This window comes from Lycium barbarum, chromosome 10 (assembly GCF_019175385.1).
Source record: "Lycium barbarum isolate Lr01 chromosome 10, ASM1917538v2, whole genome shotgun sequence".
In the NCBI taxonomy this organism is placed as follows: domain Eukaryota; kingdom Viridiplantae; phylum Streptophyta; class Magnoliopsida; order Solanales; family Solanaceae; genus Lycium; species Lycium barbarum.
In genome coordinates, this window is record NC_083346.1 from 10,709,132 (window position 1) to 10,723,469 (window position 14,338).

General features: G+C 33.9%; 1 protein-coding gene across 1 annotated transcript; it reads left to right on the forward strand.

Moving 5' to 3' along the window:
• Window positions 1-1,728: 1,728 nt before the first annotated feature.
• LOC132614637 (uncharacterized) lies at window positions 1,729-7,717 on the forward strand. Its single transcript, XM_060329128.1, has 6 exons — window positions 1,729-1,944; window positions 2,847-3,338; window positions 3,997-4,085; window positions 4,586-4,685; window positions 6,195-6,422; window positions 7,333-7,717. The coding sequence occupies exons 1-6, from the start codon at window positions 1,804-1,806 to the stop codon at window positions 7,360-7,362; spliced, it is 1,080 nt and encodes a 359-aa protein (XP_060185111.1). The 5' UTR covers window positions 1,729-1,803; the 3' UTR covers window positions 7,363-7,717.
• Window positions 7,718-14,338: the final 6,621 nt, after the last annotated feature.

Below are 14,338 nucleotides of genomic sequence, written 5' to 3' on the forward strand. Positions count from 1 at the left end.
TCTCTCTTCTACATTCCAATTTTCGTTTTCAAGTTATTTGGGCAGCAAATCTTATATGCCCCATTGGAAGAATACATCGCCATCTCAGAATGTTGTCAACATATCACTGCGTGAAAAAAAAAAAAAATATTGTCAAGATTCTGAAAAACATAACATTTGTCTCAAGTTTGGATAAATTAAAGTAGGTCCAACTTAATAATTGGGAAAAGGTTTTAAGTGATTTTAGGGTCAATTGTGTCTTTAGACATGCTTATGCATGTATTAGAAACCCTTACATTTCTAATATCATGATTTTCTATGCATTAATAATGCATAGGATAATACCAAGTATGGTGTATAATATAACTAATGCTTGTATTAGTTATACATACGTTAAAAAAGAGGACCAAATAAGGTATTAGTAATACACACAGCTAATGCATGCATTATTTCTCTAATAGCTCCTACCATACCACCTCTTGTATAATGTTGTATATCGTGTGTATAAGTGTTGTTGCAAGGGGAAAAATTGACTATGCTGATATAAATTAAAAAATGGCTACACAAATGTAATATTTTATGCTGGAAGTCAGCAGCTTCCTTTGAAGATAGGGCATCAGCGGCTTCCTTTGAAGATAGGGCATTTACATAAACTCCGAAACCGTCTCAGGGAGCTTACATCAGGAAACTCCCAAGCTTGCCGAGGAAGGAACAAAACAAAGAAAGTTTTTCTATTTCGAATTGTGTTAGGTCTAATTCCTATTACTTTGACGGGATTATTCGTAACTGCATATTTACAATATAGGTGTGGTGATCAGTTGGACCTTTGATTAAGTAACATCTCTTTTTGATTCTCTTTCACTACTCGGGTTATCCCGAAGCTGCTAACCTATCCCCTTCGACTGAACCACGAAATTCTTTCACCGTGCTCTACTTCCTAAATTCGATCAGAATAGTGGAATGGAAGGCAGTAAAAGAATTGTTTACTCCTTTCTATTCCAATCACCCCGTGAAGAGTATATAAAATTTCAGAAATGTACAAGTTGGTCACTTACATTGCCAAAAAAAAAGCCCAAAACTTACATTACGAAAAATAAGCCAAAATATACAAACATATACAGGCATATACAGACACTTATAGCAACATATATCAATATATACAAACATATTTACAAAGGCAGAGAGAGAGCGAGAGAGAGTGATAGAGAGAAAAATTTGGGTTATTTTTTGTAAGAATTTTAAAAATAAGTCAATTTTGATAACATTGTTGCCCCAATGAACATACAGTGTAATTTTCTCAAAAAAAAAAAAAAACTCTCAAAGGGCATGATATAAATTAAAGCATACACTCCTTTCTTTTCTTTTTGGCTGAAATGATTAAAACACCCTTGAACTTGGCACGTTTTGCAATTTCAGTCCCCAAACTATTGATGGACTTCAAGACACCCTAAACTTGGTCAACTGAATTTAAATTCACCCTATGTTGCCATGTGGCACAGCAAAAAAATGCCAAGTGGACAGTGCGTGGATTCACGTTGCTGAGGTATCCTAACACGAGAGCGTAATAAAACCCATTTAACCGAGTTTAGGAGTATCTTGAAGTTCATCAATAGTTTGGAGACTGAAGTTGCAAAACGTGTCAAGTTCGGGGGTGTTTTAACCATTTCAGCTTTTCTTTTTTAATCGACATAAGTGTAGTACTAGCTCAAATTTACGGTTACACCCACGACATGGTCGAATAAATATCAAACCTACCCGTTCAAGCGCCACTACTTGCAAACCGCCTCTTTCTTTCTTTGAGTGAAACAAGAAGAAGCAGCAGCTATGGGGAAAAGTGACGATTCAATTCAAAGAAGGAAGAATAAAAAGAGTAGAAAGAAACAAGATGATAAGCTCTCTAATCGTATTGCTGGCATTATTGCTGCCAAGAAACGTCGCCTTTCCGGTAAACGCCGTATGTGCGAGGTATAATGAACTAATTTTCCTTTTGGGAATGCTATATTGATAACTGGTAAATGGGTATGACAAAAAGATTCTGAAAGTAGTTTTTTTTTTTTTTTGCGGTGAGGACTTTGAGGTTTTGGTAAATTCTAGTGGAGTTTTAAGGAAATAGGTATTCTTTAACAGCCTCTCTGTGTACACTCTACCCTCCTCCCCAGACACCACTTTGTGGGATTACACTGATGAGTATCTTGTTGTTGTGTTGGTTGGTTAGGAACTGAGAAATGATTTAAATTTTAATTTACTTAGTCTGATTATGTTGATGATATATCTCATGGAAGTGCTGGTTGTTAATGAACACATTTTCTGTTTTGGGTTCTGGATTTGTTGATTTCTAATGCGATATTTCGCCGCGTGTCTTTGAGTACTTTGAGGAAGATTTAGGCTTATTTGTATGCAAAAGTAGTGTCTCGTGAGTAGCTGTTTTTGCGAAACTGTTAGAGAGGACTTTGAGGAGGAAAGACTGGTGGAGTTTTAAGGAACCGGGTATTCTTTATTTGTATGCAAAAGTTGTTTTGTTGGTTTGTTTAGGAACTGAGAAATGTTTTTGAGTTTAATTTACTTAGTTTGATTTTGTTGGCGATATATCTTATGGAAGTGCATTTGTTTGATTATTGAACTAATCCAATTCTCTTTCCCAATGACTATTTGCTCATGTAAATTCATGCTCAGTTACCATCAAATTTTTGCCCTTGTTTTTAAATCATGTGATACCGCTTAAGGGGAAATGCTGGATATAGATATATGTACAAGTATTTATATTTTTCCTGCCTATGTATATTATATACATGGTAACAACTGGCCTAATGGTGTTAACTTATGTGGTGTTGACCTTGGTGTTTTTTTTCTTACCTATCCATTGACAGGGAATGTGCTTTAGCCTGCCTACACTTGAGGATCCGTTCAATGAGAGGCATGGAAAAGCTGATCTTTCTAAGAATAAGAAGAAGAAGATCAAGTCGAAAAAGGACAAGAACCCTGTTAAAAAGACTAGCGTCAGTTCGAAAACCCGAGCTACCGGTCGAGAAGAAGATCAAGTCGATAATCACATGGATGCTCCAACTAAGTTTTTAATTCTGTGCTTGAAAAACATTCAGGATGGCCTTCAGCAGGATGGAGCGTTCAATGATGGAGAGGACAAACCTTTCTTCGTCCATACATGGGGAATTGAATTCTGGAAAATTTTTACCCGTGGCAAAGATATAATTGGTACAAATCAAGCCCATGCTACAACTGAGCAAATTGCTTGGGTTGCAGCAACGGCTGCTGATTCGATCTCAAGAAAGGAGAAAGAAGGCCTGTCAATTAACAATCCCTTCCTATTATTCCTTGTTCCTTCCCAAGAGAAAGCGACCAAGGTCTGGTACAATATTATCCAAAATTTCGTTGCTTCCATTTATGTGGTATGCTTAACACAAATTGCTGAAATTAGAGTGGTATGGTAAAATCGATTTCTAATGGTTGCTAAGTAGATACTTCCTCTGTGTCAATTTGTTTGTCTTACTTCCCTTTTTAGTCTGTTGCAAAAAGAATGTCACTTCCTATATTAGCAACTCTTTACACTCAACATCCTACATGGCATATTTAAGACCACAAGATTCAAAGGGAATTTTGGTACATAACACATCTTTAGTTTAAGACCACAATATTCAAAAGTCTTCTTTATTTTCTTAAACTCCGTGCCCAGTCAAACTAAGACAAACAAATTGAAACTGAGGGAGTATTTTCTTAAGCTAGTTGGACTTTTGAGAGCAAATATTTAAGCTGAAAGTCTTGATTATTGGATAAAAGGTCTATAGAAAATCCTGTGTTGTACAGAATTTCTTTGTGCATCTCCTACTTTTTGTAAAATGATTAAGATTCATTATCTAGAGCAGTCTATCCTTCTCTATATATGTAAATTTATGTAGATGTACATTGTGCTGTAAATATTACATATTAAAATCTTATATAGATATCTATATGTATCCTTCCGTGTCTTGTTGTATCTTAATAAGCATTTTAATTATTCCTTAGGTGCGGAAAATATGCAAGCCTTTGAAAGCTCTTGGAATACATACAGTGAGTCTGCATTCCGGTGCTTCTATAGACCACCAGATTCAGGGGTATAATTTCCTTGTTGGTCTCCTCCTTCCCCCCCCCCCCCCCCCCCCCCTCATTTCTCTTATTTCTTTTGGTGAATATGTTGTAACTTCTCTATAATTGAGGCTATATTAGCTTTTCAAGACGTACATGATTTTTTTTTCCAGAACCTTGAGTTGTGCATTTGATTTGTCTAACTGCATTCATGTGCCATTAGCCCTCGTTGCAACTTCTGGTTGTGTGAATTTACATGTGGCTATGTGAAACTTGCTTGAACTGGTCATGTATTTTATTGGTGTTCGCTTGACATGTGAAAGTAACCTCTCTTGGCTTCTAAGTTTCTTTTCCTTACTGGATTGGCTCTAGTTGCAATTAGTAACAGCGGCGTACTGCTTTGCTTCCATGCATCACCTTTTATTCCCATTTGCTTTCACACATGCTGAATTTTGTACTTGTGTGCTTTCCAGTTTTTTTTTTTCACAATCTTCCTTGTTTTTATTTGATTACACTTTATTGTTGACAGCCTGAAGAACTGTGAGCCCGAGTTTCTTATATCCACTCCTGAAAGACTTCAACAGCTCCTCTCATGTGGTGCCATTGAAACTTCTGATGTTTCTTTCCTGGTAATTTTGACTATCTTGTATTTTACTTATTTATCGATTTTGTCTTGGATCTTTTGTCCTTCCTATCATTTTTTTCGGATGTAGGTAGTAGGAGTAGGGGTGAAAGCTGGAAACTAGATTACTGTGCTCTCTAGTTAACGCAAAGTTTCTAATTTCAAACTTTTGTTTTGTCATTTTTGGCAAAAGTTAGTTAGACAATGAGAAAATTGCTAGCCACTCTAACTAACTTTTGCCAACAACATACCCAGTGAAATCCCACAAAGTGGGGTCTGGGGAGGGTAAGGTCTGTGTACACTCTACCCTCCCTAGACCCCACTTTATGGGTTTTCAATGTTGTTGTTGGCAAGAGTTAGTTAGAGTGGCTAGCAATTTTCGCATTGTCTTACAGTTTCAAAGAAAAACAAAATTCCTCAATGTCTTCTCTTTAAGGGGAAGATTACAGAGAAGAAAGAGAAATATCTATTCTCACAACAGTAAGCTGAGACAGCGAAAGGAATTGCAGTAACAAGTAAAAATAAGAAGAGCAGGTATCATTAGGTGGAATAATATGCTCCATGTTTACATTTCGTGCTGAAAATGTGGAAACATCTATTTGGTGGTTTCCAGTTTACTCAAATTACGAATTGCTTTGTGGAAAATAAGTAAAGGAAACTAAAATATAAGTATACAATACATATTTTCCCTTTTCAGTGGGAGGAGAAAATGGAAGATTTTGGGAGTTTCTCTGAACGACACTAACTAGATTTCTTACCAAGTTGGTTTTCATGCAACATATAAGATTTAAGGGCCTCTTTGATTTGGTATGCCTGCCACATTTTCAGTTAACCACATACTTCTTAGGTGAAGGTAATTGATATTAAATTAGTTATTGAACAATTACTTGTTTCATTAATCAGAATCGATTTTACTTGCAAACCAAACATGCACTTCATTAGGGACTTAATCATGCAAACCAAACATGCACGTCATTAGGAACTTAATCAAACGATAGGCGTAGGTTCGACTCCCACCATCCCCCTTCCCTTTCTCCTTTCCAGTCCCCAGGTCTCTCTCTCTCTCTCTCTCTCTCTTCTCTCATTTGGTTTTATTTCCAATTCTACGGTCGGAATTACTCTGTTTTCCCCCTCCTTTTCTTCTTTCTTTGTAACTTAGACGTTTTCTGGTTATCCATTCAGTTGGGTTTTCAACATTTTCCCTTGTTTTTTTTCCTTTTCCAATTGTGGACAGAGAATTTGGGTCTTGCCTTGTGTACTGATCTATAAAAAAGAATGAGTCTTCCCTTGTAATTTGAGATTGTTATTCATTATCTCTGGTAGAGAGATATAGGATTTTATACTTTTGGCAGTTATGTCACTAGTACATATTCTCTTATTTGATTATTGGTGCAGGCAGACTGGTTTTTTGGAACTTATACCATGCAAGATATATATATATATATATATGGCATTTACATCACTAGCATTACATGTTCCCATTTGGAGATTACTCATAGTAGTCTTTGTATTTCAGGTCATTGATGGACCTCTTACTGAAGCTGGTTATGTTGATGCGGTTGAATCCATTGCAAAATCTATTTCTGGAAAGCCACAAATACTGGCTTTCAGTGACTGCTCAAATTCTTCGTCCAATTTTCTTATAAAGAAGAGCTCTGGAGAATCAATCTGTAGAATACCGCTTGATGATCCAATAAATGGTCATAGCATGGCTTTAGATATTCGTGCTTCTAAGTTGTCAAAGGTATGTCTTTATCAGTGAAACTTAAGCCTTGCACTTCACATTTTAGAATGGTAGAGACTAGAGATATTAATATTTAGGTCCATCTCTCTTACGATGTGTATTTTAGCTCAGCCTAAAATAATGGGTCTTTTTACCCGGAACTCTTGAATATTTGTTGTCGGTCTGTCGCCTTGGTTTGTTAATGTTACAACTCTCATTTTGTCTGGCTCTATTTGTGTTTACCATAATCTTTGTGTGCAACAAGTTCTCTAGTTTTGATTTCTCACTTAATGAGATTGAATTTGGGTCAACTTAATAGTCCTATGTACCCATCAAAACTTCACAGAACTAGGAAAAATTGAGTTTGCTCTCTGTTGTTCCTAGAGCTGCCTAACTATCTAAGTTAGCTGTCTTAATAAATGACTTGTTATATCGGTTCACTACGAGTTATATAGGAACTTTAACAGAGGATAGGCGGTGAGAAAAACGGAACAAAAGAAAGAAGGAAAGGGAAAATGCCAAAAAAGGATATTTTTTTTCTAAGGAAAGGAGCAAGACTTGGAAAGAAATCACCTATGAACAAAAATTGTCAACTTGCTTCATTGTTCTAGCTACCAGATGAGCAATGTTGATCTTTTGGCTTAACAATACAGTAGCTCCTGTTGCTCCAAAAGTAGTCTAGTTCAAGGTGGAAGTTAGCTTGATAGACTAGTGTAATCTATTTTACTATTGTGTTTTGCAAGCAGAACAATAAAATATGCTATTGGATCGACAAAATAGTAGTGTAGGTATTTACCAGTTATCTATTAGATCTTTCTTTTGGTTCAAAGCACCTTGAGCTAAAGCGAATTTTCCATACTTATGCGTTCCTTTTTATGTTTTAACTTCTCGTTCATATAATCTGATATTTTGCTCCCACTTTATTCCTTAGACAAATGGCGCCTGCTGTCCATGCAGTTGATTTGCCACAACTTCATCCTTCCTTGCCAAGGTTGAATTGTCCTGGCTGTAGTTCAAACTCATTACAATTTCAGACACTCTGGCGTCATTCAGCATAATAGAAGGAAGTTCTATAATTGTAAGCTTCCATATCACTGGTGCTGCTTCTGCACATTCGTCTGCATAATTCTTTGTGATAGATGTACTCAAGTTATCTTTTGGTTTAGATGGTAGGTTCTTTAAAAGAATGCTACTGTTTCAATTTTGTTAATGTTGTGTTAGCCAGTGATATGAGCAGAAGTCAATTGTAACAAGAGCGTGTTCTGGGATTGGCAAGAGCTACTTCACAAATTGAAATCTTTTACTAGTTTCTAATAGCGTCTCTTTTTTCCTTTATTATTATTTGCTTGAGAGCTTGCTTATGAGGGAATGGAGGATAATTTTCACGGACACTGTTTTACTTTGGGAAATCATTTTCTGGTTTATCGTCTAGTGTTAGGTTGAAAAAAGAAATTTGTGGCATATGTTAATCCTACGAGGCGTAGTATTAGGTTAGTATGAGAATACTGTTGTGACGCGCTCTCTCTCTCTCTCTCGGTGCATCTAATGCCAACTATAGACTTGTGGTATCTTTTTCATTTATATTTGTAATGACTACTGCACACTGTAAATGGTAAAAGAATCGATCGAGCTGCCTACATAAAATTGAGGGGAAACGTTCTGTAATATATAATTTGGACATAACCCCAAACTTCAATAGATTAGAACCTAATTTTTTTATTTCTTGCATTTCCTCCTTAAAGATGCTAATTGATAGTTCACCAGAGATATATCCACAATCCAAAAGTCAAATTATTTTACAACTTACGTGCTACGAGGGCAAGATCGTTGATAAAAGCGTATAGTGTTGAGGCCTTCTAAATATGAGACGTGACTGGTTTTGATGATTGATAATACCTAGTGTGAGCAAGGTCCGAGACAACAAGTTCTGGTTCTGATTCCTCTTGAAGCCAGTTTTTATTATAAAGAATATATATTGAGCGAAAAAAAAAAAAAAAGTCACCCCAACAAGCCAGCTTTTATGAGGGTGAAGTGCACATACAGTCGTTTTTAGACCTCTATTCAAAAAACAATCGAAGTTCATAGAAGTTGGGGTCTGCCAAAACCTAACTTTCAAGGGGTCATTTGCACTTTTGACCTTGTTTTGTGCTGGTCTTTGATTTTTTTCCCCTCATAACAAACAATTTTCGCCGGACATAAGTTTACTTTTTCGTGTCATAATATCTCATATTTCATTCTTGAAGGACAAACCATGCAATTTCTTCACTTTCAAGGCTTTGGTATGCCCCTATTTCATTCTTGAAGATTTGAATTTTTGCTTCTTAAACTTCAGACTTTCGGGGTATGAAGTTAAGACTCTGACAAAGCCAATTTTAGACCCGAAGATCTAAAGAGCAAGCAGCAAGAGCAAGAGTTCTGATATGAAGTTTGGCTAACTTTTAAATACATTTTGAAAATTGATTATATTTTGAATAGAGGTGCGGAGCGCGTACGTAGTGTCATGTCTACCTGTAAGATATGATAGATTTTAATTTCTGTTAGAAGTGGCAGGTCATTTATTAGTAATCCATCTAGTTCTTTCAAGTTAATACAGATTAAGTCACGTCTGTTAACTTGAGCTAACTGGTCGAAACTGAGATGACACATCAAACTATTAGGCTAAAATATGCAAAAGAGTGTAACCCGATTAGTTAATATGCAGTCCAAATTCAAATGTAAAAAATCAGATTGGAGATGGAATAATGTGTGTAAATTTAGAAGAATTTAAGCTAATAATAATTTAATAAAACAGCTTTCACCATTTTTTCCAAAAGAAAAAGTAGAAAACGAGAATTTGTGTCATTTTGGATGGATTGGTTATGACCTGTTATTTGGGGGCGAAGCGCTCAGATATTCGATTAGTCTGAAGTTAGGCTTTGTCAAGATTAACTTTAGACATCGTATATTTGAAGTTCAACCATTTCTATCTAAAGTTCAGACAGTTTTGTCTGACTTCAGCCATTTCTGTCTGAACTTCAGATATTTTCGCCTGGAGTTCAACCCTTCTTTTTTATTTTTTTATTTTTTTTACAGTACTTCATGCATAAATGCCTAAACTTCAAACATTTCTTTTGTCCTGTGACATTTTTACATTGTTTGTCTTGTTTTGATCCAAACAAACTTCGGACGACTCATGATCCACATATTAATTCTAACATTTGACGTCCATTTCCACATGTGATTCGCGTCATAATTATTTTCTTAATGCTAGGCAAATAATGTATTTTTAATTCTTTTCCGTAAGGAAACTTGATGTAACAACACAGAAAATAAAAGTTGCAAAAACGAATTGCTAAAGGTACCACCTTTTTGATAAGTAAAACTATTTTGAGTGTTGACTATAAAAAAAAGTTTGGTGCAATATCTCGTGACAATATGTGTCACTATTTGTGGCATGAAACACTCCAAAGCGCATCCAAATATATTACTCCCACGTTAATATTTTACTGAACATGATTTTTTTTTTTTTAATTTGTAACTTACAACTAGTTTTAGATATTTATGTGGTGATAAATTATCTATTACAGCTAAAAATTAATATTGGTTTTTAGAATATATACTAGAAATGTAATATATTTTTAAGTACATATTACTGGTCACATGTCTGGAAGATATTCTCAAGATTTTGGAGCTTGTCATTTAAATTCTTTAGGTTTTGTACAGTGTTTTTCACATTTTTCGCGTTATTTTTAGGTAATAGGAGTACTATCATATTTTAGTATCTCTGACCAACTTTTCAGCTAAAATACTTGTACAAATGACGATTAGTGGGTAGTAAATTGGAAAAAAAATGTATTCTTGGGCTAGACGACGAGAGTCATAATTGTCATTTCTCATCATCAACTATTTAAAGTTTTCCCTCATAGTTTTTAATGAGGTTGTTTTTCTATTAAATTGGTTAGACCTATATATATATATATATATATATATATATATATATATATATATATATATATAAACATCTTATTATTAGTAGTTTCTTTGTTTTCATTATAATTTTGTTAGATATTTCTAGTATTAAAGTTTTTACAAGAGGGAGATCTCGTGACCATTGTTTAGCAAGAATCTCGTGAAAGAAAATATCAAACGAAATAAAAAGACCAAGACTTTTACTTTTACATACCTTTGAAGTGTTAATGGTTATCTGCAGAGACAAGAAATCTAAAATGTATGTAATAAATTAACAATCAGAGAGTGTATCACCACCAAAGAATGTGGTGCGACGGATAAACTGCTCTTCCCTTAATCAGAGGTCTCAGATTCGAGCCTTTGGTATGAAATAATCTTTGGTAAAGAGCGCTTCCCCCGAATCGGCCTATGCGGCGCTAATTCGGATATAATCATGTTTTTAATGAGGGTACCGAACACCAAATGGAAAACCAAAAATAAATAAATATATAATAACATCAAGTAAAAAAACAAAAAAGCTAAAAAAAAGATAGATTCACCATAAGATTTTCACTTGTGTTACGTGCAAATGTGTTCAGTTCCTTCAATAGCGAATCCAGACTTTTTAAGGCTGTAAATCTACTTTAAATCTGAAGTTACTATTAATCACAGAAGGGTGAGTATTTTTGTATGTACTATGTATTATTAATTTCAAGGTTCCATCAATCAGCGAGAATTTTATAGTTGACATATGCTCCCTCCGTTTTCATACCATTGTCATATATACTAAAAATAGTTGTTCACTTTTCAAATACTTGTTATTTTAAAAAATTAATTGGAAGAATTCTTAATTTGGCAAGAACAAGCTAAGTTCTTTCTTTGACCTACTCACAAGCTTATTCTAACTTGTCTAGAAGTCGGAATTGGTATTTGAATACTTTTTTGTATTCAAAGTATCGATGATTCATTCTTAGAATTTCTAGGATTTTCTAAATGATGTAGAAGAGATAAAAAAAAATTAACTATCTTGAAATGCTGATTCTAATAGTAATAAGTGATAATAAAAAAGTGATCTAATCCAACCAATCTTGCTTGTACAATAAAGAAGGCCATTGATTTATATTTCTCCAACGAATCATACTGTTCAAAGATATGCATTCATGAGCCTATGCTAAAGTTTGTCTTTTGAAGCATCAGTTGTTGTAGTTTTGACCACTTCAACCCTTTCGTTGTTATGCTCCGGATTCCGATCTATATTGACCTCCGTGCAGTGCAAAGTAAGCCTCTTCCGTAGAAGCTTATAACCGTTTTAAAATTTTACATTTAATACTAATTGTTCTAGATTTAAGAGGCACGTAAATAGACAAAAATTAAAGAATATATAAGGGGTAGATTGATCAAATTACTTTGTTTATTACTAATAATTTTTTAGTAGATGTGTAACACTAGAACCTTATCGTGACAACTCCATGGGACATAGGGGAGTATGTATTAATCAGTGCGTTTTTTCCCCCACCCCAATCCCCACCTTATCAGGAAGATCAATAGTGTTCCTCTTATCCTCCCATGTGACTCGTACGCTCAACCAACTGATTGTTGGTGGAGGTGCTCAACCACTTGAGCAAACCTTTAGTTCAAGGTTACAATTTTTATTTGGATGACAAGGGAACAACCGCTACCCTTTAGCTACTCACTGGGTAAATCCTGCTATAGTGTAATACCGCAAATCGCACAGAGAGGTAAATCGCACTAGGTAGATTCGTGCGACGAGTACGATCGAGAAAACATGTAGGAAATTTCGAACATGAGACTCCCAATTTGAGAGATTCCCTACTCAATCAATTTGGCAACCCTGCAGATCAATAGTTGATATATATGTATTAATCAATGTATATTTTCAATTCGTCACATTCCTTTAGGAAAAAGGTCTGAACCAACATAGAATAGAAATTAATGATGCACGTAATATCTCATTTTCGATGATAAACTATTAATATATAGACAAAAATTAGCAAGTGGGTGCATTATTATTTCCATTGTTCTTAATTTTTATTTGGGCTTACTATCCCAACTAAGCTGTATTTTATAACCTCTTGTTTTTGAAGACGGTACAATACTTTTGATTAAGTTATTAATAGTACTCTTTTGATTTAAAGATTGATACAAAATTCAACTCTTCAAAATTATACTTTAAGCTAAACAAGGTGATTTTTCTCAAGTTTTTGACTTGTTTTTTCCTTTGTTCATACAAAAAGTTATTCACAAGATAACTCTATGACCAATCTTGACGGCTTAAGTACTTAAGATTTTGACGAGTTGAACCTCATTAATAAACAACCAATTGAAAAATGATAAAATTTCTCAATTTTATTCTGTGTCAAAAATTACTAGCTACGTACGTATGTATTAGTTTGATACTTTGATGTACTTTCACACTTCATGCTAATTGGCTATGAATTAGTTATAATCTTTATTTAATTTTCTAATTTCTTTTCTTCAATATTGAGTTTAGCCAGTTTATCCCAGTAGCCTTTTCTGTACTCAAATTAAATTGTTTATGTTTTCTCTTTTGTCTCATTATTTATCTCGTATTATTTTGATTTATAATTTTTATGTTTGTCTTTAATCAAGTGTACTTCCTGTTAGAACAAGTTAAAATCAGAATTAACCCATCTGATTCCCAGTTATTTAAATTAAGTTAAAAAAAATACACAAGACTTTTGAAATAAATCATAAATAGTAGAAACTATAAAAATAGTACATCTAAATGTGAATTCTTGCTAATTTCCCTTATATTTGTGAGCAGTTTTGTTTGTTTAAGTTTTGCCAAAATTTAACACTTTTAGTCTCTGTCAAATATTTACCAAATTTTGTTTGTTAGATTTAACAGAAACAATGAAAAAGTAAGTTTCTTTTTTTTTTCTTTTTTTCTTTCAATGTTTCCATTTCAAAAACTATTTGGAAAGAAAAATCTCGTATCATGTTCTCTTATCAGAAATTATGTATCATATTTTTAGTTAACTGGAAAATGGAGGAGTCTTAGCCTCAATTTGCATAATTTAGCCCGAAAATATCAATTTGTGCTAAACAAAAAGAAAGTTTTCCAAAATGATAGTTGGATTAAAATAATTAATGTAAATTAAACGTTTAAAAGGAAAAAGAGAACGTTTAATAGACACCTTCAATAGGGGGGAAAACGTTTTATGTATCAGCCTTCTTGCGCTTTAATTAAGCCATTCTTTTTTGTCACTTCATTAACCTATTAACCCAATCATCAATCAGTTCGTAAGAAAAAGAATTGATTTTGTCGAGGAAACTTATAAAATAAGTTTTGGCTCACATCCATAATAATTACAAACAAACAAAAAAAAAAAATTGGCACATTAAAAATTCCACTAGAATATGACTGTAGATGCTAGTTTTGAGCTCTCCAGTTTGTTCTTTGGCTATGCCTATACGTAACTGAATTTACCTTCTTTTGACTGAGAATGCGCATAATTTTTACTCCATTATAAGGTTATGTTGACTTACAAGGACAAAAACTGTCCTAATCTAGTAACCTAAAAGATGCAGTAAATAATACTAATACTATTAAATTCTGATAGTATAAATTTTGTGTGGGCACTATTTGCTTAGTAGTCCGTTTTAAAAAAAAAAGTCTTTTATATTTGAAAACAATTTAAGTTTAAACTTTTCATATTACCTATATTGATCGATAGTCTTTTATACAAGGTTGGAGGTAGGGGACTGACTGACTCCATTTGTTGGGAAATTACACTATACATACAAGATTAGAATTATTTTTATGTATATATAGTACATGTATAATCGTTTTGGCTTCTTCCTGTATTTACTTTTTTAATGTTTTGAATCGTCTTAGTGAAAATTTTGACCCTGTACTTTGTATCCACAAAAATCTCATGCCATGTTTAAAATCATAAATTTTAAAAGTATTTTAAAACTTCATATCCAATCAATTTACACCACGTATATCGAAATGGTTTTTTTTG